Genomic DNA, 25,290 nt, shown 5'->3' with positions numbered 1-25,290 from the left:
GTACCCCAAGGACTGATTTGAGAACCCTTCTCTAAGGGAGTTCATCTTTTTTTTTTTCTAAATTTGAGTCCTCATCTGTAAGGTTCAGTTGCTATTCTCTTGCTAATAAAAAAAACAACAATTTTTTTTACTGAATAAAGTGACGTGCTGGAGTTTGAAATATTCCAATTAAAGGTTCCAACTTTGAGCTTTGGTTCAAATACATAGTGCCTTGGTTTCTAGCAAAGAGTTTATGCAACTCGTAGACCTATATTGTAGCCAGTTCATCTACAAAAAGGCTGCTTTAATTTTGTACTGCTGCAAAAAGCCCTCTGTATAGCTTCCAAGCTAATATAGTGCCAGCCCTGAATAACTCTGATAAAAACAATGGAACACCATGATGCAAAATAAACTTACTTTGGAATCAGAGAGCGTGAGTGCAGTGCCTCTGATCTAAACAGGACACACACAGAGCTGAGAGTTTGTGGGAAGTCTTGGGATCTGCTTGTTTAATCCTAGCAGAGGGTTCCTGATAACATCTTACAATATGGATATGATGCCAAAAGCCAGTATATCAAAGGAATAAACAGAAACTGCACTTAGTGGCTGAAATTCAAGATTCTGAACACCAAGTAGAAAGCCCTAATCTGTACAGATTGTGCCTGAAAGTGAATGCTCTGCCAAGGCTAGTTGGGTCACGTGGGGAGAACCTTTTCTTGGGTTCTAGATCCTGCTAGCACTGACAGCATGAGGAGCCAGACACTGCAATTCTCTGTTCAAAGACTTAACACTCCGCAGTACAAAATGAGACCCTCAAGCAGGCGTGAGACACAGACGTACCCTGAACCAGAATCGCACAACACCTAGTGCCCCATCCTTCTCAATGGAGGGGTGTGATTTCTGCACCCCTCCTCACCACTCACATTGCCCTTCGGACAGCCCTGGTGAGATATGAACAGCTTTCACGATCAGCGAGTGTTTTCAGAAAAGGTTGTAACTTAGCACACAGTCGTTGATGTTGTGCTCCAAGATCTCAACCCCAGTTCCACATAGTTTAAAAACATATCCAGAAAATTACGTTTGTCAACCCTTTTAAACTGGTTTTCTATGTCTCAGTAGATTATTAGACCCACTTCCTTTCTTCTAGGGAAAAGATAAAGGAGATGGGGATGGGACTCGATATACCGCCTTTCAGTAGTTACAGTCAAAGCGGTTTACATATTATATACAGGTATTTATTTTACAGCAGACAAATAATTCTGAAAGTCTAGTCATGACTGATGGAAAGTATTATTCAGAGTGTCAACATTCTTTCTTCCCCGCCAAGAGAAACCAATAGTGGAAACCTGACTGAAGTGTTAGAACATGTCACTATTTTCATTGTGAAAATTTGTTTATACCAAATCATTCAAACTGGGTTGATGTAGACAGGGCTGAGCGAGTGTTTCAAGATGAATTTCATGCTCTAGCCCTGCTGTATCTCCTTCACAAGTTATTTCATGCATCAGTAGCTGCAAAGCATGTGCCAGACTCAGAGGATGGTCCAGAGTTTCTAAGGATCTGTTCTTTGCCCTGAGATCTTCAAAAGGATTCTCGCTACCCAACTCCCCTCTTGATTTCTCCTTATAAGACGCTTAATAATGACGTCTCCCACAGACACATGAACTTGGAGCAGTCCCCTAGTAAATCCAATTGCAGATCTCACAGAGAAGACATCTTAACCAACTTGCACGGAGAAATCCCAGACAGGACCCTTGGCTGCACCTTATGGCAAGCTTCTCCTGTGAAGAATCACTAGGCACTTCTGCTTTTCTTTTGGCTTCTCCAGTTCACCGAGACTTTTTATTTCTTGCAGGGCCTTGGTAGCTTGCCTGAGCTCCTGCACAGCCTCTCTCAACAGCAGTCCAGTGTTTACCTCTGATCCCTTGCCCTCCTGGTCCTGCACCTTCTGCAGCAGCAGCTCTGTTTTCTCCTGCCCACTGGCTAGTTTAATTTCCACCCTGTGCAGATGGTGTTTTCTTAAGTGTAAAAGCTGCCCTTCCTTTCCTTCCTTGGAATCATTGGATTCAGAGAGAAGATCTCCTAAAGAGGAACTCCGAGATTTGGGAAGGACAGAATAGGTTGCCCCTGATACCGAGAACTTTCCCGTCTGTTTGCACGATCTGCTTTCCTCTTTATCATCTTCATTCCCTGAAGTGAGAACATGTTGCTCCTCGCTAGCTAAGTCGACCTCCTTTTCATTGTCTTCCTTCGTTTGCAGCTCGTCCTTAAGATAAGTGTTCTCTTTGCTGTAATCTGTGATTTCATTATCTGTTGCAGAAACCTGGGCACTTGAGTCCTGATTTGTAGTTTCTAGGTTGCTCTGGCTGCTCTGGATTCCATCGGCCTGTATTTTCAATTTTACTTTTGGTGGAGGGGCAGGAGGTTTCCCTGCATCTTTGGCAGAGGTATTAGCAAGGTTCTCTCTGCTGGTGCTGACTTTCGGTTCTTCAATGAGCTCAGGCTCTGAACAAGGCTCCTCCCATTTCACTTTGAGTTTGTCTGATAAGATCTTTGGGGGAGGAACTGGAGTCTCTTCGCTGTACTTGGTATTTGCCTCTGTAAGGACTTCATTGCTGCTTAATTCTACATCTTCCTTGGAGCCAAGTTTGTCTTTCCAAGCTTTCTCTTTAAGAGTTTTAGATGGAGTAGCTGGAGCTTGAGGATGTTCTTCAGATATACCACCATTGCCCAAGTGTGATGTCTCCAAAGCAGGAGAATCATTTGGTTTTACAGGAGGCATCGGAGGCTTTGGAGCTTCCTTGGCAGGTAAAACATCTGCAATTTCATTGGCAGCTGGGGCAAAGTTTTCAGCACCGAAGTCCATCAAATCAAGATCTAATCTCATTATTCCATCTGAAGCAATGTTTGCCGCCTACAACAGAGAAGAACAATATTATCAGCAGGTAGGAGGACTTTTTATAGGAAAACAGTACCATAAACCTCTTCTGATTACAGTATTTAGAGCATTAATCATCCAACTAATCAAACACTTCCGTGCATCATGTTTGTTTATTACCATCTTGATCTGTCACCTGGACTGGTGAGTAGGTCACAGTGGTTTACAAAATTAAAATACAATGTAAAATAATGAAAGGAACCTACAATAAGGGAAAGATACAATTATATCAAGAGAGGAAACAGGACACAGATCTGCCCTCATAGTCTAGGTCTCTATGGTCTTGTTGAAAAACCACATTCTCTTATAGAGAAAATCTTCATAAAAACAGCTCTAGGCTTTTTAAAATATATATATATATATCTACATTGGTTTCAGGTTGGGCAGACTGGATGGACCATTCGGATCTTTATCTGCCGTCATCTACTATGTTATGTTACTATGATGAACTACTGAGAAGGGACACAGCTCTTAACAGCAGGTCACAGGCTTGCTGAGTTAGTCCAGCCAGTAGGTGATTGCACATAAAGCCCATATGACCAATTCAGTCTGTCCATCCATGCCATTTCTTTTGAAATTACAAAATCACTACCTTCTGAGCAATCCTTTCCCACATCTCCTCTCCCCCTATTCTCTATTTCTGTGGCCAACACCCTCATCCTCCCTGTTCCATCAGCTCGCAACCTAGGGGGCATCTTTGACTCATCTCTCTCATTCATAAGAACATAAGCATCGCCTCTGCCGAGTCAGACCACAGGTCCATCATGCCCAGCAGTCCACTCCCACGGCGGCCCCCCCAGGTCAATGACCTGTAAGTTATCTATTATTTAAGACATTTTGCCTGTATAGTATCCCTCTAATTATATCCTTCAATCCCCTTTTCCTTCAAAAACTCGTCCAATCCCATTTTGAAACCCAAAATCGTACTCTGCTCTACCACCTCTTCTGGAAGCGAGCTCCAGGTGTCCACCACCCTCTGAGTGAAGAAGAACTTCCTAGCATTTGTTCTGAATCCAATCCTTCCTTTCTGAGCGCACTGCTAAGACCCTCATCACCTCTCGCCTAGACTACTGCAACTGTCCCTGTGAGCTCTTATCCTGTCCCTGCCCCATTCCTGCAAGTTCTACCCTCATCTGCACAAGCCTCAAACACTTTAAAATCATAAGTGTTCGAGGCCTGTGTGGTTAAGGCAGAGCTTACAGGAATGGGACAGGGACAGAGACAGTGACAAAACTCACAGGGACGGGACAGGGAAAAATTTGTCCCCGTGTCATTCTCTAACTGGAAGATATTCTAAATGCTGTCATAGGCTCACAGGAGGGCTCTTACGTCCTTCAGATGAATTCTGGTTGGGGGTCTACGTCCATGGCTGATCTTTGCCCTGTCACGGGTCACATGTTCCAAAGCAAGACTCTTGTCCACTGTGACCTGAAAAACAAACAAACTTTTTTTAGATGCACACCACCCAGGAGCATAAAGGTAGAGAAAATGAATTAAAGAGACATGACACTGCAAGAAAGCAAGAGAGCAGGAAAGAAAATAAGAGGAACACCTGACATGTGAGTTAATGATGAAAAGATAGCGCGCAGAAGTGCAGTCGCTTCCTCCAGGGAACAGGGAGTGCTGCCACCCTCGGGAGAGAATGGGAATTGCTTATTCGCAGGTCTGTGGCTTTTAATAGGAATATAGCGTCATTAAAATGAGACTGAGAATACTTGTGACACGTTTAATTTTGCTGTGCCTTTCCCAGTCCAAACCCATGCAAAATGCATTCACTTCAGCATTCTCATGCATACCATACTGCAGAGAATTATAACATTAAAAACAAGACAGGCTAAAGTGTGTCTCTTGCACAAAATGAAGGGGATTTCTCGAGATCTACTGTGGTCACATTGTGTCACCATTCAGCGGGCAGCAGTCACTGTGGCCACTGCTGGACCCAGATACTCAGTACCAACCCCTAGCCAGGTCCTGGATACAAATATTTCATTCTGACCAGACAAAGTGCTTTCTTTTTCCAAAATCACTACCTTCTGAGCAATCCTTTCAAAAGTTTAAGATGGGTTTAAAGACTCACCTTTTCCAACAAGCTTTTTGGTAATATTTAAGCTATTAACTTTACATTATGATCTGGTTATCATGCCTGCAGCCCCAACCAAGCACCGTCTGCAACTGGAAATTTCTCTATTTTGTCTGCATGATTGAATCTGGCCTATTTTAAAATTTTACTTAGTTGTAGGCTGCTTGACTTGTGCTTTCAGTAAAGGCCCAATCAAGGCCTTCAGCCTCTCCCACTGCATTCCAAGATGGAAGGGGAAGCCCCGTCATTTGCAGCAAGCAGCCCTGTAGGCAGGAGGGATGGGCTTCCTTCCTGCTGTTTTCTCATCCAAAGGATGAGATGTGGGGATGTGGGAGGGGGACCCAGGAATGTTGGGTGTGTGTGGGGGGGGCAGTGATATCAGGGGAAGTCTGGGATATCAGGGGTATGGGAGGGGGAGGGGTGTAGGGCTCAGCTGATCCTGGCAAGGGAAGTCCCCATCAGCTGAGTCACCAGGAATCCCTGAAACTGGCTCAGCTGATGGGATTTCTCTGCCGCCATCAGACAAGGTATGTCTACAAAATTTGTTTCTTTGTGTTTTTCATGTGGACGTTTTTATTTTTGAAAATGGGCAAAAAAGGTAGACGTCCTAAGGACCAAAACTTATAACTAGCTCATTTTCAAAAATTAAAAGTTTTGAAAATGGACATTTTTCCTACTGGGTTTGTGGGCATTTTGCTCAAAACATCCAACCTCAGACTATCGAATATGCCCCTTTACGGAAACAAGACAGAAAGAAGATTGACTCATTTGAGTTTTGGTGCTTGAGAAGGATTTTCTGCATGCCGTGGACTGCCAGAAGAACTTAACAAATTGATTCTGGAAGAGATCAGACTGGCTATGTCACTCAAAGCCCAAATGATGAAGTTACAACTGTCTGATTTTGGTCACATCGTCAAAAGAGAAAGAGCAACCCGACCAGCAAGCAAATGGCTGGACACGTTGAAAACAACCATGGGGACGACCTCACCAGACTAGCACAAAACCAATTTCTTTTTAGATCTGTAATTCAAGTCGCTAGGACTCAAACTCCTAACAACAACTGCCATTGACCTTTGATGGGACCCCAAGATATTGGGGAGATGATGGCATTAGATTGGGTTCAAGGTGCTGGTGGTTATTTCAGAAAAAACTCTCTTGTAGATTACCTTGGCAGGGAGGAGAAGTGGGGAAATTCCAAACATTACAAAGTGGGTGCAGTAAAATGTGACTTATTTTGTTCATGTGCATGCACTTTTTGTAAGAAAAGGATTTAAGCATACAATTAAAGGGAAGTAAAAGTTTTTCTTGTGCATGCTGCTAAACTTTGAAATGAGGAATAATTTTTATGTCTTCCCTGATACAGGAAGAGAAACTCCAACTTCAGCAAAGAAGAAACCACTTTTTAAAAAATTTTTATTTCATGTTTCTGTACCTGTATTTTGGAAACCAATATCGTCACATTGACGGTGCGCCTGGTTGCAGCTTCCCCCCCTCCCTCTTCTTCCAGCACAGCGAATGTGCACCAGCTGATTATGATCTCAGTACTGGAGGTAGCTGATGTTGCATTTCAGGGGCCCAGCGCTGTGATTAGACATACAGTAGGGTGTGTTTGACCTTATAAATAAATACACACTAAAATGAAAGCTGTTATGGATCCCCTGAAAAACTGACTGGCTCTGGGGTCAGCAGGAGAGGAAATGCAGCATAGATTTATCAATATAAGTATCCTAGTAAATAATTACAGGGAACAAGGGGGCAAAGGATTTTCAAAAACCCACGTTAAAAAGCGAAGGCCTGCTATTGCAGCCGTTTTGATACTGAATCTAAAAACCCGAGACATTCTTTAAAAAAATCACACATGCAAATAAGATCGGTGGACAGCAGCGAAGATTTCCTACATTTGCATGCTGTAAAAAAAACCAAAAACAAACCACACTCTCCTGCTGGACTATTGGACGAATGGAAGGGAGAGGAGGGGAGAAGCAACGTCGACTTTTTTCAGTCGCGCATAAAACATGCCTTTCTCTCCAAAAAACTACTATAATTCAGGTAAATCTTGTAATTTGTTTTTAATGTAAAATTTAATCAAGACCCACAGCCAGAAACACACAAGTCAAGGGTATCATATACGCGCTCAAGAAGAAACGTTGGCTTTTAACAAGCGCGCTTGAAACATGCCTGTCTCTCCCCAAAACTCAAAAGAAGCGTGATTTTACTGCCCTCCACTAATATATAAGATACACTTTTTTTTTTTCCATTAGCCACAGTCAAAACACAAGTGCTGGCACTGTAATGGCACCCCCGGACCAGTCAATGCTTTTTGTCGCCAAAAGCCAATGGCACTCCTTGAAAATGCTTGGGCGATTTTTAAGAATCCATCGGAGGGCTCGTTTCAATGTTAAAGAGCCCATTTGCATGCCATTGTCGGAGACTGCTAGAAACCTCACTAAAGACAAAGATAATCCGTTTTGATAACCTGCCGCTAAAATGCATGTAGGCTAAACCCCCGGAAAACAGTTTAGCAACGGTGTTAAAAGTTTTGAGAATCTTGCCCTGAGGGCACCAGAACAAATCCGTGATGCAAATGCATTCCTTTGCAAAGTAGTTAATGTCAGCCTGCCTGAGGAGGATGGAGTTGGCAGCAAACTTGGTCAAGTCAACTCCACTTCCAAACCCAGCGAAACAAGAGAACCATCAAGATGTCCTTACCTCATCAAAGATTCTGTTTTTCCCTTTGTTGATCCCTTCATTGAGTGCCTTTATCCAACCTTCCTTTTCTTCCAGACTTTTTGCCTGAAATTTTATGTCTTGCACCTGCAACGAGAGGTGGGAATTGTGTGTAAGCTTCCTACACAAAACTACACTCGCTACTGGTACCTTAAAGGGCTAAATGTAAATCTCTCTGTTTGGTTTTCAAGGTTCTCAGACAAAATAGCTAGAATACTTAAAGAACAAGCCTACACCGTCGAGACCTCTGAGGTCCTCATCAAAAGAAGCCTTCTCAGGCGGAGTCCCCACATTCTGGAATTTACTCCAAGAGGGGCTACGTCTAACAGACTACCTCTACTTCCAGAAGCAGGTGAAAGCCTTTAATAGAAAGGGTGATTGACTAGACCAGTATATCGCACAGTTTGTGACGCGAGACATCGGCTGACTCTCGCAGCGAGAGGCACATCCTGTAGGTAGTCAGCTCGTGCCGACGACCCTCCTTGCCGGCCTTTCTCCTCGTTTCTCCTCGAGGATCCCCCACCAAAAAAGTGACATGTTCAGGGTTGCGGCCGGAAGGCCTCCACACATGTGTGGACATTGACGTGATGTTTCATGCATGCGTATAACATCATCACATCGCCGTCCGTGCACTTCTGGGTGCTTTTGGGCCGCAGTACTGGGTTTAGTGTGCCACGGCGCCGAAAGGTTTGCGGGACACTGGACTAGACACTCATTCTGCACCAGAACTAGCTGGCCACACACACACTAACTAAATCATAATAATAATAATAATAATAACTTTATTTTTCTATACCGCCATAGTCAGGCAACTTCTAGGCGGTTTACATTGTAAGAAGGCTGGACATTCAGCGAATAACAAAAGGTCTTAATACAATACAATAAGTCTACTTACAATACCGAACAATGAGTCTCTATACAATACGATACAATACATTACTATGAGTCTAAATACAATACAATACAGTAAGTCTAAGTACAATACCATACAATGAGTCTAAATATTAAACAATAATCTAAAAGGGAAACTTACGTATTAATTGGAGTTCTATGGATAGTGAGTACCTGAATGCTTTGGTACTAACATATTAAGTGGAGTTCTATGGGTAGAGAATACCTGAATACATGAAAGGAGCTTCTTGAGAGAGAGAAAAGGCGTTTACAGCGGGGAGTCCTAGTGGGGGAGGGGACAGTTTTAGTCAATGAATTTGGCGAAGAGGGCGGTTTTGATCGCTTTTCGGAATGCACTGTATGACAGATTGGGTTTGTTTATGTAGTTTTTCAGCCAAACTTGCTGTCTGTTCGCTTGGAACTTAAAGGTTCTGTCCAGGTATGATTTGTATCTGCAGCCTGTTATCTTTGGGTATGCAAAGATAACATCAGTTCCTTGTCTTGAGTTTGCCTCCCACCTGTTTATCCCAATGCACTCAGTATCAGCCATCTTGTCCCCATCTAATATCTGCATTAGACAATTCGGCTATAGGATAAGCTGTATTATAGAAAAGCTTCAGCATCATCTCTATGTCATTTGAATGTTCTGATTTGTGCTTCATAAGATTATGTCTCCCTTTTAGTATGTATCATATCTCTCATTTGAATTTCAGTGCTATTAATAAGTATATTTTTGAAACTGATCAATTGTAGTCCTATTAAGTTTCAATTTACTAATTTTGACTTTTCCTCATTCATTATATTTATATTTGGTCTTTTTAAATTGAAAGATTTATGTTGACTTATAGCTGCTGTACACCACCTTGGGTGACTCTTTTCATAAAGGCAGTTAATAAATCCCAATAAATAAATCAATATTAAATTAAAATCAAACTCTTTGGAATTTGTACACTCCTCTTGCTCCTTTTGGGCTTCTAGGTCACTCAGAACAGCCTTCATCTGCCACTAAGAGGGGACAGATGGTGGTGGAGGGGGTTACAAACGACAGCTCTCTCCATAACCCAGCTAACCTGGACCTTGAGGCTGCTCTTTTAAGGAGGGAATTTCTAAAACTGCACTATTTATTTATTTATTTAAGGTATTTTTATTTTCTATTTTATGATTGCAATATGTCAGTTTTGAAATGTGTATCCTGCCAGATCTGGTGTTAGACAGCGAGTGTGAGCTAGGTCTTAACAGAGAGAGGAAAAGTCTTTTTTTAAAATTTTGTTTACACCACAGCAATGGCGTGGGCTTGGAGAGGCTTCAAAATAAACCCAAAAACAAAACAAAGAGGACCTCCAAATTGTTCCACAGAAAAAATGGAGAAGCAAATGGAAAACAAAAGTGTGGAACTGAAGGTCATGATGTAAAAATTATTGATAAAAGTCTTCACAAATAGAAGTGATGAAAGTCAATTGGTGAATCCATATATCACACAGTAAAAAGGGTATGGTGTGGACCCAACACGGTCCATGTTTTGGTTATAAACCTTCTGGGGTCCTTTGAGAGTATGTAAGAGTGTGAGTATGCCTTTTGAATAATATGATGCGATTATGGTGCGAGTGTGACACAAAACGGACTAAAACCAAATCTAAATGAAACATTGCAAGCCCAGTTAGCTTTGAGCTTCGGGACTCGAGTCTTTGGTTTCTAGGTTTGGGTGAGGCCCTGCGTTCTCACAAGATGCAGATGCCGCCTCTAGCTCTCTCATTCACTTGGGCTGGGCCTAACCAGAAAGCAGAGGGGCCAAGGCTCACCCAGTCCCACCTGCAGCTGGAAAAGACATTAAAAGAGCAAGTCTACAAAACTGGGTGCTCATGATCTGTGCAAAAGCGTAGAACTAGCTGTTAGAGGCATGTGTGCACACGGTCCCACGTAAGAGCTAGCAGGGCGCTTACGCACTATTCTGAAACTTAGTGTGTATTTGCAAGGGGGTGTGCATGGGGTGGAGCACGGGCAGGACATGGACACATCGTTATTCACATTGTCAAATGTGACTCGGACAAGAGGTCATGGACTGAAACTGAGGGGCAAAAGGCCCAGGACAAATGTCAGGAAGTTCTGTTTCACACAGCGAGTGGTGGACGCTTGGAATGCTCTCCCAGAGGAGGTTGTGACGGAGACCACCATTCTGGGATTCAAGGGCAAGTTGGATGCACACCTTCTTGCAAATCACATTGAGGGATATGGGTAAACAAGGTCTTCATCAGGGAACACCTAGCTTAGCCTCCGCGTGTGCGGGTCGCTGGACTAGATGGACCTGGGGTCTGATCCGGTGAAGGCATTTCTTATGTACATGTAATTTACAAAGTAGCGCAAATTACATATGTCCCTGTCACATTTAGGTGCATGCTCCTGCTGCTATTGCAAATGTCTAAATGTGGGTTGGGTCAATATTTTATACTGGACCTGGGCTTCTAGGTTCCCTCCTACCAGCCATCCTCAGGCTCACGTCTAGAATTACCCCCTGCTGGCAGAGAGAGAAAGCTTTGGTGGCCAGAGCACAGAGTCAGCATCTGATAGGCATCTGATAGCTTACCTTGTTCCCCGGGGATCGAACTAAAATGAAGCGGTTTTTCTTCTTCAAGAGAGATCGTAGCTCCTGACAGGCCTCGTAACTCCCTAGCTCCACGGTTTCAACACACTTCTGATCATCCTATGCAAGGAAGAAAACATATTTACAATCTACCTTACATGCCCAAGAGTAACAGAACCCAAATTACGAGGGTCATTTCATAAATAATGCACACTATTTTTATTTTTTTTAATTAACATGTTTTATTTTTTTATTTTTTTCAAGTATTTCTTTACAATCCTTCAATATAGTCTCCCTGCTATGCAATGACCTAGTTCCAATGTCCAGGAACCTTGCCACATCATCTTCCAAAGAAAATTGAAAACCCATCTGTTCGATACTTAATATCCTTTACCCTCTCCTCTCCTCTCTCCTCTGCCCTCCCACCTCCACTCTCCCCTTCCTCTCCCTCCTACCTATCCACCTCACCTCTCTCCCTCCTCTTCCTCTCTTGCATCTCTTTACAGTCGCCTTGAGCGACGCACAATATTAGATTAGATTATTCCATCTAAGACACCATTTTTGTTTACTTGCCGAATGGCTCAGGTACCGGCGGAAGAAAGCTCTTCCACAGATGTAAAACGATGTCCACGCATAGGTTGTTTCAACTTTGGAAAAAGTCAAAGTCTGGACTGTAGGGAGCATGAGGTAACACCTCCCAGCCGTATTCACGTAGTTTTTCAATGACGACATTCCCTATGTGCGCACGAGCGTTGTCGTGAAGAATGAGTGGCTCAGCCAAGAGCAACTGAGGTCGGGTTTTGTGCATTTTTCTGCAAAAAATTACGATAATGCACTGCTGTGACACTTCTTCCACATAGAACTTTGTCTGTGATGATGATGCCTTCATGATCATAAGCAAAAATTATCATTTGTTTGACTTTTGATTGAGCTCATTGAAATTATTTTGGTTGTGGGGAAGATGGAACTCTCCACTCCTCATTGAAAAACTACGCAAGAAGATGGAGTTTGCATTTGTGGGAACAGGGTCAAACTTTGTCCCCGTGTCATTTTCTACCCAATACTGTATTTTAGAAAAAGAGTAGCAACCGTGGAGACAATATTAAAAGTTCTACAAAATAAACACAGGTAACACTTTTGTTTCTAATAACCGATTTGATAAGTACCTATGATAAGCACAAAGAAATACAAAGCAGTGTAAATTACAGACTAGGGGACACTCGAACTTACAGGGAAATACTTTTAAAACCATTAAGAGGAAATATTTTTTCACTCAGAGAATAATTAAGCTCTGGAACGCATTGCTAAAGGTTGTGGTAAGAGCGGATAGAATAGCTGGTTTTAGGAAGAGTTTGGACAATTTCCTGGAGGAAAAGTCCATAGTCTGTTATTGAGAAAGACATGGGGGGAAGCCACTGCTTGACTAGATCAAAAGCATGGAATGTTGCTACTCTTTGGGATTCTGCCTGGAATCTTGAGATTCTTTGGGGTTCTAGAATTTTTTGTTACTCTTTGGGATTCTGGAATGTTGCTACTCTTTGGGGTTCCGGAATCTTGCTATTCTTTGAGATTCTGCCTGGAATCTTGAGACTCTGATGTTCTAGAATCTTTTGTTACTCTTTGGGATTCTAGAATGTTGCTACTCTTTGGGGTTCCGGAATCTTGCTATTCTTTGAGATTCTGCCTGGAATCATGATACTCTTTGGGGGTTCTAGAATCTTTTGTTACTCTTTGGGATTCTGGAATGTTGCTACTCTTTGGGGTTCCGGAATCTTGCTATTCTTTGAGATTCTGCCTGGAATCGTGATACTCTTTGGGGGTTCTAGAATCTTTTGTTACTCTTTGGGATTCTGGAATGTTGCTACTCTTTGGGTTTTGGCCAGGTACTAGGGACCTGGATTGGCTACCGTGAGAACGGGCTACTGGGCTTGATGGACCATTGGTTTGACCCAGTAAGGCTATTCTTATGTTCTTACTGTTTAATTACCAGACTAGTCCTTTCATGCCATATGTTTAGCCCAGGCCAGTTTTAAAGACAGAGACCTGGGATTTAAAAGGTAAAAATTGCCAAGTGTGGTCATTGGCCAGCAAAGCCAGAGTTGGGTTTCAGGCAAACTGAGTGCAAACAACAGATTTTAGAATGTGCTGAAAAGCAGATGTGCATCTGCCCAGGCTGCAACATCTGGGGCCTGTGGACTTACACATCCCCCTTGAGCAGCAGCAAACTTCCTTCAGTTCATCTCATTTCCCTTGGTCACGGCCAGCAGAAGCAAGAGACTCAAAACAGAGCTACAAGGGAATTTCTGACGTTGTCCACAGAGCTCAGCTCTGAATCACTTCTCCTTCACATCAAGCGTGTCTCACTTCCTCTGCACACAACAGGCTGGGGAGAGAACGGGGATTTTGAGGCACTTTGCTGCTCAAAATCCTTTTGGCAGGTTATCTATTAATGTTTCCTGTTCTTTTCAAACGTCATCAAAAGCTCACAAAAAAGCACAGGATAAGCATTGGGGAGAAAGTTAAAATGTCACCTTCCCTCTCTTTAGGGTGGACAATAACAACCACAGCTCACCCATTCCAAACAGCTGGAAGCCTGTCACTCATTCAAGGGACAGCTGTGAAACTGGCCTGGCTTGTAAAATTCATTCTCCAAGTGAACTAAAAAAAAACAAAAAAACCCTACAACATCCATTTGTTCCTTGCCAACTTCCTCCAACCAGAAAGTAAACAGCAGTGGAACTGGGCCTGTCTTTTTGCTGGGAAAGAAAGACTCAAAAAGCAATGCTATGACGAGACGGATCTAAGCACCCAAGTGGACGTAATTCAGCTGGGGGTGGGGTGGAGGGGGAGCTCCTTTGATGCAATGGTAGAGCCGAAATGACAAAAGCTACAACTGAAAAGCAGCCTATGGAGTGAACGGCAAATGCCAAGTCTTCACAGGCATCTCCAGCCCTGAGCCTTGCCTGGCGGACAAAGGCTACTGTTCTCTCTTCAGTGGCCAGGGGGTGTATCAGAAGTCACCAAGTTGGACCTAGGCCATCAGCACATCTGCTCTAGTTCCTTGTCTTGGTTCCTCCATTACATAGATGGATATTTAGGATGAAGGGCGACAGGTCTCGCGTTTCCTCTCCTGTACTTAAATTGTACTGGAGCTCTCGTTTCTTTTCACCCTCACTATGTGTTTATTGATGTTATTGTTAAAAATGTTGATATTCTAGACAAGTCACTTAATCCTCCACTGCCCTGGGTATATTAGATAGATTGCGAGTAGAGAATGACACGGGAGAAAAATTTATCACCTTTCACGCCCTATCCCCGCCAGCTCAGTTCCCGTCCTTGCGAACTCAGTCCCTATCCCCGCCCTGCAAACTGTCAGATCCTACCTGCATAAGCCTCGAATAGTTATGATTTTATAATGAACTTATTTTATTAAAGTATAAAAAGAGACTATTCTGTACAGTTGTCATTTTATAAACACAAATAATACAGAGCAAGGATCAACAAAACCCCTGTCTCCCCTCTCTTTCACAAATATCTCCTCCACTATTGTAAAAATTGAATAAACCAAATTACTACAGAATGCTACATAGAAAAATCAAGCTAACAGAATACTTCAGTGTTTGGGGAGAGCAACTAGGGCAACTGCTCCCTGGTCAGAGAGAGAGCCCTAAGCCAGCTGGAAGCTAAAGAAGCACAGCCTGGACTTTGTGGTCCCCAGTTATGTCTAATACCAGCTCTAGCAGGATACTTATTTCAAATCTGATATATTCTAATCACAAAATATAAAATAATTTTTTTTTCTACCTTTTGTTGTCTGGTAATGTTATTCTTCAAATAACATTGGTCTCAGGCTTTGGTTTTGAGTTCCTCCTGTCTTCATCGTGGCATGGCTGGCTCCTGAAGGTAAAATAGGCCCAAGAGGAGCTGGGGAGGTGATGCCGAGTCTGACACAGGCGCAATTTTTTTACCACAGGAGCAAGACTTTTCACCGCTTCCACAGGGCAGTGAAAGGTCTTGTCCCCATTCCTGCGGTAAACCAGTTGCTAATGTCCCCATTACTGCGGTGAACACGGTTTGCCGCGGTAAACATTCCCCATGTCAATCTCTAATTGTGAGCCTACCAGGACAGTTAGGGAAAATGCTTGAAGTACCTGTATGTAAACCGCTTTGAGTGTGTTTGTATAAGTAAAAAAAAGGCAATATACAAGTCCCAATCCCTTTCCCTGATGTCCTAATGCCTAGAAGAAGCCCAAAGAGCAGCAACATTCCAGAGCTCGTATTGTGATGTCATAATGCCTCATTCCACCAATGCCTAAGAGCCAACCTCAGTAGTGATGTCACAATGGCTTCATTGTTCTATACTTGGCTCACTTCTGATATTGCATTGGAGGAGAGCGTGGCGCAGTGGTTAAAGCTACAGCCTCAGCACCCTGAGATTGTGGGTTCAAACCCCACGCTGCATCTCTGTGACCCTGGGCAAGTCACCTAATCCTCCACTATCCACCGGGACAGATAGAGAAAATGCTTAAAGTACCTGTACGTAAACCACTTTGAGTGTGGTGGAATAGCTACAAAAAGTTTCAAGTTTATTAAAAGTTTGTTGTACACGCAATATCAAATACTTCAATGCGTATGACAATTTAAAATAGGAGACAAAAATAAAACAAGTAATTAGCGATACAAAAGGGAAGAGGGGTGAACTACAATCTTTGAAGAAAGTAAGAGTACATTTAGGGAAAAAACAACATCAGGAGGTGAAGAATGTTTTCAAAATATGGCTAAGCCTAAAAAAGAGGATAGGGGAGACTGTGACCTATACATAAGGTCTGGTTAAAATTAGGTATTTGAGCCTGGGATTAATGATAGATGAATTATCCTATCTATGACTCAAATGTGACTTTTAATATGCTTTTACATTTTTCTAATGAGGTTTCTCCACGTAGATAGATTGGTAAGTTGTTCCAAATCAAATCAACCATAACTCATTGCATATGGCCCACCTTCCTAGTCTAAACTGGATTTGAGCTGGTAAGACTAACCCTAACACTATCCAGTCCCCAGGAATACTGGTGCTGAACTTACTTCATTTTCATACACCAGCAGCTGGGTTTTACACAGCAGGATATAACGATCTTTCCACAAGCCCAGCAGTCCTCCTCCGCCCTTTTTAACCCAGCCGGCCCTGTCTGCAGGGTGAGAACTTTTGGGTTTTTCACCATCCTCCAGTACGCCCTGAAATGACAGAAGGATAACGGAACAGAATAAGCCACATTACAAAACACACCAAAAGTGATCTGGCCCGTTTCATGAATCCTGGATCTCAGCAACCAGTTTAAACAAAGATCTGCTGGATTTTAAATACCATTCCAGCGGGTTCCTTGTCTGGGTCCCTGTGAGTGGTATCGGGTCCTCGTCCCAAGGAATCCAGGGAGGCTTCACCTGTCTATGATTGTTTGCTAGCGATAGTGAGAGACATTTTCAGACTTTTTTCTCTTGTGATTACAGGATTGCAGTACGACAGGAAACCGCAAGGCCAGCCCTCCTGTTCACTTTCAGTTTTGCGAAATAAAAGAACATCCCATCCCACATTGTTTAAAGCAGTAGGGAAACAAAACTGATCAAAGGATCCAACTTTTACTTGAGAAAGCTAGCTTTTTTTGTGGGGGAGGGGGGGCTGATCCTTCACATTTTGCTTAGCAAATAGATAAGAGTTGAACACAGCCAGCCCATCTTCACCACACAGCATTGATAATAAACTCGTAGCTTTTAAGGTAGGGTAAAACTAATGTGACCATTTATTTTTTTCCTCAAAATGGGACAGACCCCCCCCCCTTGGTCCTTCCCCTGGACCCTTACCTGGATCCTCCCTGCCCCCACCCCCAGAACCCATTAAATATAGTGCAAAATATAGACAGCAGATATAAAGTCTCAAAACTGACACATTTTGATCACTAAAACTGCACGCAACTGATCTGTTGCGGCGTCGGCGTTGGGGAAGCAGGGAGAAATCCCAGGCTCTGCTCACCTGTCCCGTTGTCCCCACGCACAGCTTCAGAATGCTTTTTCGGCGTCCCGAAGCTGTGCTTGAGGACAACGGAACAGGCAATCTAAAAAAGGGACGAATGGTCACATTAGGTAAAACTGAAGCCGTGGATTATGCTTGTAGCCCTGTCAGGTGCCTTCCTGCTCTCTGCTGAGGCCACCTTGGAGATGATCTAGGAGCATAAAACCAGCCCCACTCCACACCAAGAGCCTCCATAAGCCACCGATGCAGGAAAGCCATCACCCAGAGGACTGGATTCAGACAGGACAACTCTAGGGTAGGGTTATCAGATTTGTGAAGTCAAAAAGAGGACACAGACTCCACCCCTTACCCTGCCCCAGCCCTGCCTCCCACTAGTCTCACCCCTGCCCTGCCCCCACACCTTTCACCAGTCTCACCTCTGCCTCACCCCATGTTTCACCCATTTCCTAAGTCTCCCCATTTTCTGTACCCTTTTGTTGTTTCCCTTCTTCCAAGCCTTCCTCCACGGGTGCTTCTCACTCTCTCCCCCACCACCTCCTCCCCCCATGGGTGCTTTTTTCTGTGTCTTCCTCCCTCCAACCCACCCCCCTTGCAAGACAGTGCTTCTCTCTCTCCCCTGTCCCCAACCTACCTCCACACTGAAATTAAATCTTCAGGCCAACCAGCAGCAAGGTCTGTCAGCCTGCCCTGGAAGCCGCGTCTGAAGCATTCTGCCTAGATGGGAACAGGCAGTCGCTCAAGAGAGAAGGCTTCTGGAGCAGGCCAACGGTAGCAAGCTCACTTCACTGCTGCTGCTGGCCAGCCTGAAGATTCAGTTTCAACAGAACTGGAGCTAGATGGGGGACAGGGCAAACAGAGTAGGACTCTAGACATTTTCTCCTTGGACAGGAGAGAAAGCCATCTGGACACCCGGACAGTCCTCTAAAAAGAGGCCATGTCCAGGTACATCCGGACATCTGATAACCCTAGGAGAGGGGAGCCTGGTCCTTCTAACTTCAGGGCTATGGGCCTTCCTCTGCTCCTTCTTAGAATTTCTATAGCACCCGAGATGCCAAGTTACCCAGCTCCAGGCTGGAGATTTTTGGCCAGACCTGGATTTCTGACCTTCTCCAGCCCATTGAAACCAACGCTGTAACTTCCACACTCCTTTGGGGTTGTAAGTTCAAAACCAGGCCCGGTCACAGATCTCCAGCCTAGAGTTGGGTAATTTGGCATTTCTGTAGCACTATTAGACATATATGCAGAGCTGTCCCTAGCGGGCTCCCAATCTGGGGGCAACTTGCAATCAACATCCCTGTGCCAAACCACAGGAGATCATTGCCCCCTGAGAACTACAGATACAGGCTGAAAACTGGGAGAGTAATTTTAACAAGGACTTCTCAACAAATCTGGTACATTTAAGTTTCCAAGTCAGTGTAGATTTAGTTAGTTAAATATCCTCTGACAGGGTCTTTGTAGTGTAAAAATAATCCTGATTACAAGCTTTTTATAGAAACATGATGGCAGATAAAGGCTGAATGGCCCATCCAATCTGCCCATCTGCAGTAACGATTATCTCTTCCTCTCTCTAAGAGATTCCACATGCCTATCGTACACCTTCTTGAATTCAGACACAATCTCTGTCTCCACCACCTCTTCCGGGAGACTGTTCCACACATCTACCACCCTATCTGTAAAAAAGTATTTCCTTAGATTACTCCTGAGCCTATCACCTCTTAAGTTCATCTTATGCTTACTATGTGCACGAGTAACAAGGCAAAGTAGCATTTAGATGTTTCCAGTTTTGTATTTAATTATGAAACTGATCAAGGATAAGCATGATATAAATTCTTACTAAAATAGAATAAGATAGTCCAGATACTGGTTTACACCGTGGACATTATACCAGCCTGATGCACAATCCAGAATAAAACAAGTCAATTTTATTACTGAATGCTCTGAAAAATTACAATCAAGAGCAATATCAGTAGGAGATCCTCGATTATTGACTTATCTAAATGGGTCATTGAGGCTGTGTCAAGATCTGAAGAGCCTTAAAAAAATCTATACCAACTCATCTCTTTGTTAAGGCATTTTTCTTAAACTGGTAGCTCTCTGATGATGTTGAAACTGTATGGATAATTAATTTGTTAATGAGTCTATCTATGGTGGTGGAAAACTGGAACGCTCTTCTGGAGTCTGTTATAAGGGAAAATATCCTACAGGGATTCAAGACAAAGTTGGACAAGTTCCCGCTAAACTGGAACGTACGCAGGTGAGGCTGGACTCATTTAGAGCACTGGTCTTTGATCCGGGGGCCGCCGTGTGAGCGGACTGCTGGGCAGGATGGACCACTGGTCTGACCCAGCAGCGGCAATTCTTATGTTTTTATGTACTTTGTATGTAAACAAGTAGGTAGACAGAGGGGAGGAAAGAGACAAACAGGGCAAAGCACAAATTGTCAGCTTCCGTCAAAAACAGACGATCAGTTTTGGCCAATACTGAAACAAAGATTGCAACCTTTCGGCCAAAACTAAACCAGGCAGAAAATGGATTTCAGCACTGTAATCAAAACTGAAATTTGGTCAGCCTCTATTTTATCAAATATAAACGTATATCAAAACACTTCCCCTACTCTGCACGTATGGATACAACTCCACTATTATGATGGAACTGCCATTCACCATGCTCTGAAGAACATCAGAGGGAAAAAACTCCAATTCTTGGTACACAAAAACCCCAAAGCAAACCCCCAAAAGCTCTACCCACAAAACATCACGGGCATAAAAAAAACCCTCTGAAGTTCAATATCAATGGGAAAAACAAAACCACAAGTGCACAACTGCACAGTATATTAAATTTAGTCCTCCCGACAGTCCTCCATTTTGTGGCATCTGCCACTTCCTCAGGGCAACAGGACTAGAAAACGAGCTGTAGCTACTTCTTCCTGTAAAACTTTAGCCTTCCAACATGGTGCCTCAGCATTTATAACTGTACCTCAACCAATCGGGCAAAAAACCCTCTTGATTGGTTGGTAGACTAGACAATCTCATTGGTAGAGGAGCTATCCCTGGTCAGAGTTATAAGAGCCAAGACTCTTCACATTTGGGTGTTGCCAAGGGGGAAGGGGGGGAACAAGAATGCTGGTGTAGAAGGACCGAGGTTGAGTTAGACACTAAAGAATGACACGGGATGGTGTCCAGTCACTGACCCTCAAGCTTTGCATTGAAGAATGCTGGTGTAGAAGGACTGAGGTTGAGATGGACACTAAAGAATGACACGGAATGGTTATCCGCAAGGGCAAATTCTGTCCCCTTATCATGTTCTACATCCCATCCCATTTTTTAAAATGGAGAGAATAAGAACAAACCCTCTCATATGGACCTTTAAAAGGGTCTCAAAGGCTGCTCAGGTGGATCAGTGGGAAGAGCTGTGCACATGGATGAAACCCATCTTGATCGCTCAGTCAGCTGCAGAATCCCAAAATTCCTGAGAGGAGGGAGTTATGACCATTGTTTAAGGGCCAAATTCAGAGCCCAGAATTATACAGCTGGTGCATGGCCCCCCGCCAAAGACAGTCACTGCAATTAGCAGACTACATGTGTAGGAGAAGAACATAACGCAGAGAGGGAAAAACAGATATTTGGAATTGAAGGCTCAGAGTGTCAAATTGCAGCCCTGGTTTTAGCTGCAGTGGAAGCGTAAAGAGAAAAAGGCACCAGGACCAGACCGCCACACTTCTGCTGTTTAGCATGATTTGAACAGCAAGGGTGGGAAAAGATTTAGAAAACTTTGGGTAGGTTTAGGGCTAAGTCTTGGTTTTGGTTCTTTTCTCTGTCTTCGGCTGGGGTGTTTTCGCTCTTTTTCTTGACGAGGCCTACTGAATGGAGCAGCAGGACGAGACCCAGGGAAGCCAGCATTCAAATTCTGCTTCTCCCACTGTGACTCAGGCGCCTGGAAGTTTTCCAGCCCTGTTGACTAGTCTTAATATTCTGCTCCACATCAATGTTTAGAGAATTCGGGATGCATAACCCGGCACCAGAAATACAGAGCTCTGGACAAAACAAGAGGGACCAGGATAATTCAATTCCCATTTGTACATTAAGCTGAAAAGTGAACCATGAGTACATCTGGGGCAAATTTTAGTTAATTTTGGCTGCTGTTTTGCTTCAGTTCAAAACTTGCTCTAGATCTGCTGATCTTTTCTTTTTTTTTTTTTTTAAATATGTTTATTGATGAGTCAACAAGAGAGACCAAGAGTACAAAAAGAAAATAAAACAATGGTCAACAAGAATACAATAAGCTAAGCAGAACTGCAAAGCACAACCAGTGAAACCGCTGCACATATCCCAGAGCATAAATGATATGGCTCTCAGGTCAACCCCACCAAAATTTTTTGTTTTTCATTCATATAACAACCAACCAAACCCCTCATAGAAACTCCCAAACCAGAATCTTACCAATCACCCGCTCAAGCACACCATCCTCTCACACAAACATACTCTACATCCATACCCCCATCAGCCAGACACCCCCCCTGAACCCCCCCATGTTGATCTTTTCAAAGTGGGATGGATGCTGACAAATCTGCCCCTTAATGTCCAACACCATGTGTGCTAATCTTGCCCCAGGAAGGTGGTTGTTATTCTGTTATGAGCTGCCAGAGCTTGAGGTGCTTTATTGAGCACAAGGATGGATTTCCCGAGCAAGCATCACCCACTGAAGCTGTGGGGTAACAATTTGTCTTCTTAGCTTAGCAGACTTGAAGCAGGCAGAAATGAGTAACACACAGCCAATCTGAAAACAGGAAATGAATTTGGGAAACATGTGAGGGGAGGGTGGGGTTGCTCTGCACTTGCGGAGGGGGGTGGGTGTCACTTGGTCTGATGCCAGATAATGCAAGTGACTGACACAGACAAGCACCGACCCAATGCCAATTCCAAAGCAATTAATTACGTAACTAGATTCGAACTGCTTTGTCATCTCTCTGTCTCCTGCTCACCCACCCACCCCTCCCTCTTCCTGGGAATGTTTTCCTTATATTTACTGATATTCGTCAACATTTGCTTCTTTCTGATCTGAAGATGAAGGGTTACCTTCAAAAGTTCATCATAAAATGCATTTAGTCCAATAAAAAGGTTTTACCTTATTTCCTTTGGTTTTTGTTCTCTTGGAAAGTGGACAATCAGGCCACCACACCCTTTCCCAAAAAGCTTAATTAAATGCTCTTTTGTTCCCCCCTTTTGTGCTTTGCTACCTGAATTTAAGGCCAGAAGCATGGAGGGGTAAAGGTTATGCCCTTAGCAAATCTGTCTTAACTAACTCTTTGCTGCAGTATATGGTGAGGTCAGGAGGATGTCTTCCAGAGAAGCAAGAGATGGAAGTGGATTTGGGGGGGGGGGGGTTACTGCAAATGATCCTTCTCTATTGGGGGGGGGGGTTTCTGCAAATGATCCTTCTCTATTCATGGCATGAAATCTAAACAGTAGATCATCCAGGGCTCTAAGAGGACGTCCAATTGGCCTGCACATTGTCTTGGGGCCTAAGCGGCACTAAAAAACCACAGATTATGGGAAATTTGAAAAGGAACAAAGTTATGTAGGGACTAATAAAGTGAACAAGAGCCGCCTCCACAACCAAACCATAACAGTCTCCAGCCTGAATCCTGTGCCCAACTTGAAAAGCTTTATTGTTCCATTTTGAACTACAGACACAAAAGACACTCAAACTGTAGCAAAGTGCCAGAGGAAAGAAGCTACAAAAAACACCTTCTAAACCAGAGGTCTTAAACTCAAACCCTTTACAGGGCCGCATTTTGGATTAGTAGGTACTTGTAGGGCCTCAGAAAAAAAAAATAGTTAATGTCTTATTAAAGAAACTAGTCTTATAGCCCGTTACATTAACGGGTATGTGTGTGTCTTTCTTTCTTTCTCTCTCTCTCTCCTTAGCCGCTTTCTGTATTTCTGTCTTTCTTTTTCCTCGGCTGTCCACCCATTCTCCCTTCCTTTTACCTTCCCTGTGTCCACCACCACCCCTTCACTGCTCCCCTTATCCAGCAACAGCCCTTCTCCCTTTTTTTTTTTAATCTCCCCCCCGTCCAGCAGCACCTCTTTTCTGTCCCCCTGTCCAGCAGTAGGCCTCCCTTCCTTTTTCTTTACCCCCACCCCGTCTCTTCCCTCGGTGACAGGTCAAAAACGCGCAAGACAATCACGCGCTGCGCGATTTTGTCCGCACGCGATTGTCTTGCGCGCAATTGTCTATGAACCCTTCCCTCCATCCATCAGCACCTCTTTCCTGATCCCCCGTCCAGCAGTAGGCCTCCCTTCCATTTTCTTCCCCCCGTCTCTTCCCTCCATCCATCACCTCTTTCCTGCTCCCCCATCCAGCAGTAGGCCTCCCTTCCTTTTTCTTCCCCCCTAGCACCTCTTTCCTGCTCCCCCGTCCAGCAGTAGTCCCTTCCTTTTTCTCCCCACTCCGTCTCTTCCCCTGTCCAGCAGCACCCCTTACCTCGCGTGTGCCCTCCGCTGACAGCCGCCGCGGCGCCAAGAGCCGCTGCGGCCGACAGCCTCCGCACCGCCTGAAGCCAACAAAACCCTATGCCATGCATGCGCACTCCTACCTGCGGGGACCTACAGCGCACGGAAAATGGGAACACGCAGGTAAGAGTGCGCATGCGTGGCTTAGGATTTTATTATATTAGATGAGGTAAAACTCTTTATAGTTTCTAAATCTTTCCTTTTGGCTAAGTCTTAATAATAAAAATATTGTCATTTATAGCTAAAGAGACATATGATCATGCTAAACATACTGAGGGCCTCAAAACAGGACCTGGGGGTCACTGCTCTAAACACACCCCTACCTATTATCCACCTCCACACTCTTCCTTGCTGTGCCAAACTTGAATGATTTTAGCTGCTATTGGGGGGGGGGGAGGATAAAATGAGCACAAAATGGTTTGTAAAGCCAGAATGCTGGGCATTAACCCTTCATGCTCATCACTCGAGGCAATGCCAAAACTCAGCAGCTTATTCAACTTCTTAGGATCTGAAATCTAGGTAGTCAAAAAGGGGTGCTCTTTGCTCAAGCGGGTCTGTTCTCCATTGAGGTCCTGTAGTTTCAGGGACACCCTAGTGCCCCCCTACCTCCTGTCCCCAAGACACTTCCTCTGCATTACTGTAAGTCTTCACTTCCCTGTTTCATTTCCTCCTCACCCCACCCAGCTCCTTCTGCATCTTCCTCGTCCGTCCCCTGTAAGCTCTTCAGGGAAAGCACCGGGGAAGTGGCCAGAGCTCTAAGTTATGCTCTAGCCGGACAAGTGGCCGCTATGTACGAACGTGCGATCTGGCAGCGGCATTTCGCGAACTCCGGGGTGCGATTCGAAAGTTCCCCCCCCCCCCCGGCCCCGTACTCACATCACCCATGGTGAGACCCGGCTCCGTCCGGCTGCCAGTCCCCGGCTCCGCCGGGCAGGGAGGAGCCCAAGATCGGAGGCCAGCCCTTCCCCCTGCTCCTCCCCTCGCCCCAGAGAAGGCTGGGTTCAAATCCCCACGTGGGAGGAAAGAGAGCAAGATTTGCAGCTGAAAACGAGACTTTTCTGGGATTTGGGCATTAGCTTGCAGACAGCCCCCAGTAAACTCTCAAGCAACCAGCAAAAAGAAATACTGTAATAAAAGTGAAAATAAAATCAGTTCCTGGCAGAAATTGGAATGCAAACTTGGCAGCCACGCTTTGCCTCCCACATGTCCGGCATAGTATTAGTTAGGCCTATTTTTAACAGTAACCAGAAACTACATTGATCCGGCATCTACCAATCGCCATGGGTGCTGGTTAACTGAGAGTCTACTGTATTCAGAAAAAATCAGGTAACAGGTTGTTCAACAGGTAATAACTGCAAAACTCCTTGACGGTTGCACTAGGCCGTTTCCAGACGTTCACTACCTGTTAAGTGCTTGATGCACTTTCCTGAAAGTCACTTAACCCCATTGCCTCAGACATAGGAGCAATGTTTGGGGGGGCTCCCTGGACACATTCAAGGGGTTTGCTCAATATTGGGGGGCACTCAAGCACCCACAGAACTAGAGGCTAGATTCACT

The 25,290-nt window shown here is 44.2% G+C and overlaps 1 protein-coding gene across 3 annotated transcripts; it reads right to left on the bottom strand.

The window, feature by feature from the left end:
- Positions 1-1,200: 1,200 nt before the first annotated feature.
- Positions 1,201-24,918, bottom strand: PLEKHO2 (pleckstrin homology domain containing O2). 3 transcript variants are annotated; one of them, XM_033920975.1, is made up of 6 exons: positions 24,610-24,914; positions 16,276-16,425; positions 11,197-11,313; positions 7,707-7,811; positions 4,247-4,345; positions 1,201-2,893 (listed from the first exon to the last, which is right to left on the bottom strand). In XM_033920975.1, exons 1-6 carry the CDS (start codon positions 24,616-24,618, stop codon positions 1,745-1,747), a joined length of 1,629 nt encoding a protein of 542 aa, XP_033776866.1. In that variant the 5' UTR covers positions 24,619-24,914; the 3' UTR covers positions 1,201-1,744. The 3 variants fall into 3 exon arrangements, with proteins under 3 accessions (XP_033776866.1, XP_033776867.1, XP_033776868.1); XM_033920976.1 differs by lacking the exon at positions 24,610-24,914 and adding an exon at positions 16,556-16,697; XM_033920977.1 differs by lacking the exon at positions 7,707-7,811 and having other exon boundaries at positions 24,610-24,918.
- Between the last annotated feature and the right edge of the window lie 372 nt (positions 24,919-25,290).

This window comes from Geotrypetes seraphini, chromosome 14 (assembly GCF_902459505.1).
Source record: "Geotrypetes seraphini chromosome 14, aGeoSer1.1, whole genome shotgun sequence".
Taxonomy (NCBI): domain Eukaryota; kingdom Metazoa; phylum Chordata; class Amphibia; order Gymnophiona; family Dermophiidae; genus Geotrypetes; species Geotrypetes seraphini.
The sequence above is the reverse complement of the archived record's forward strand: the minus strand, read 5'-3'. Positions and strand labels throughout refer to the sequence as shown.

What these genes read in the sequence shown, in the direction of transcription:
- PLEKHO2 (XM_033920975.1), bottom strand. An exon ending in TTCGATCCCCGGGGAACAAG is followed by an intron (nt 7,812 to 11,196) that starts GTAAGCTATCAG and finishes CTCTCGTTGCAG; the next exon opens with GTGCAAGACATAAAATTTCA. An exon ending in CCAGAATTCATCTGAAGGAC is followed by an intron (nt 2,894 to 4,246) that starts GTAAGAGCCCTC and finishes TCTCTGTTGTAG; the next exon opens with GCGGCAAACATTGCTTCAGA.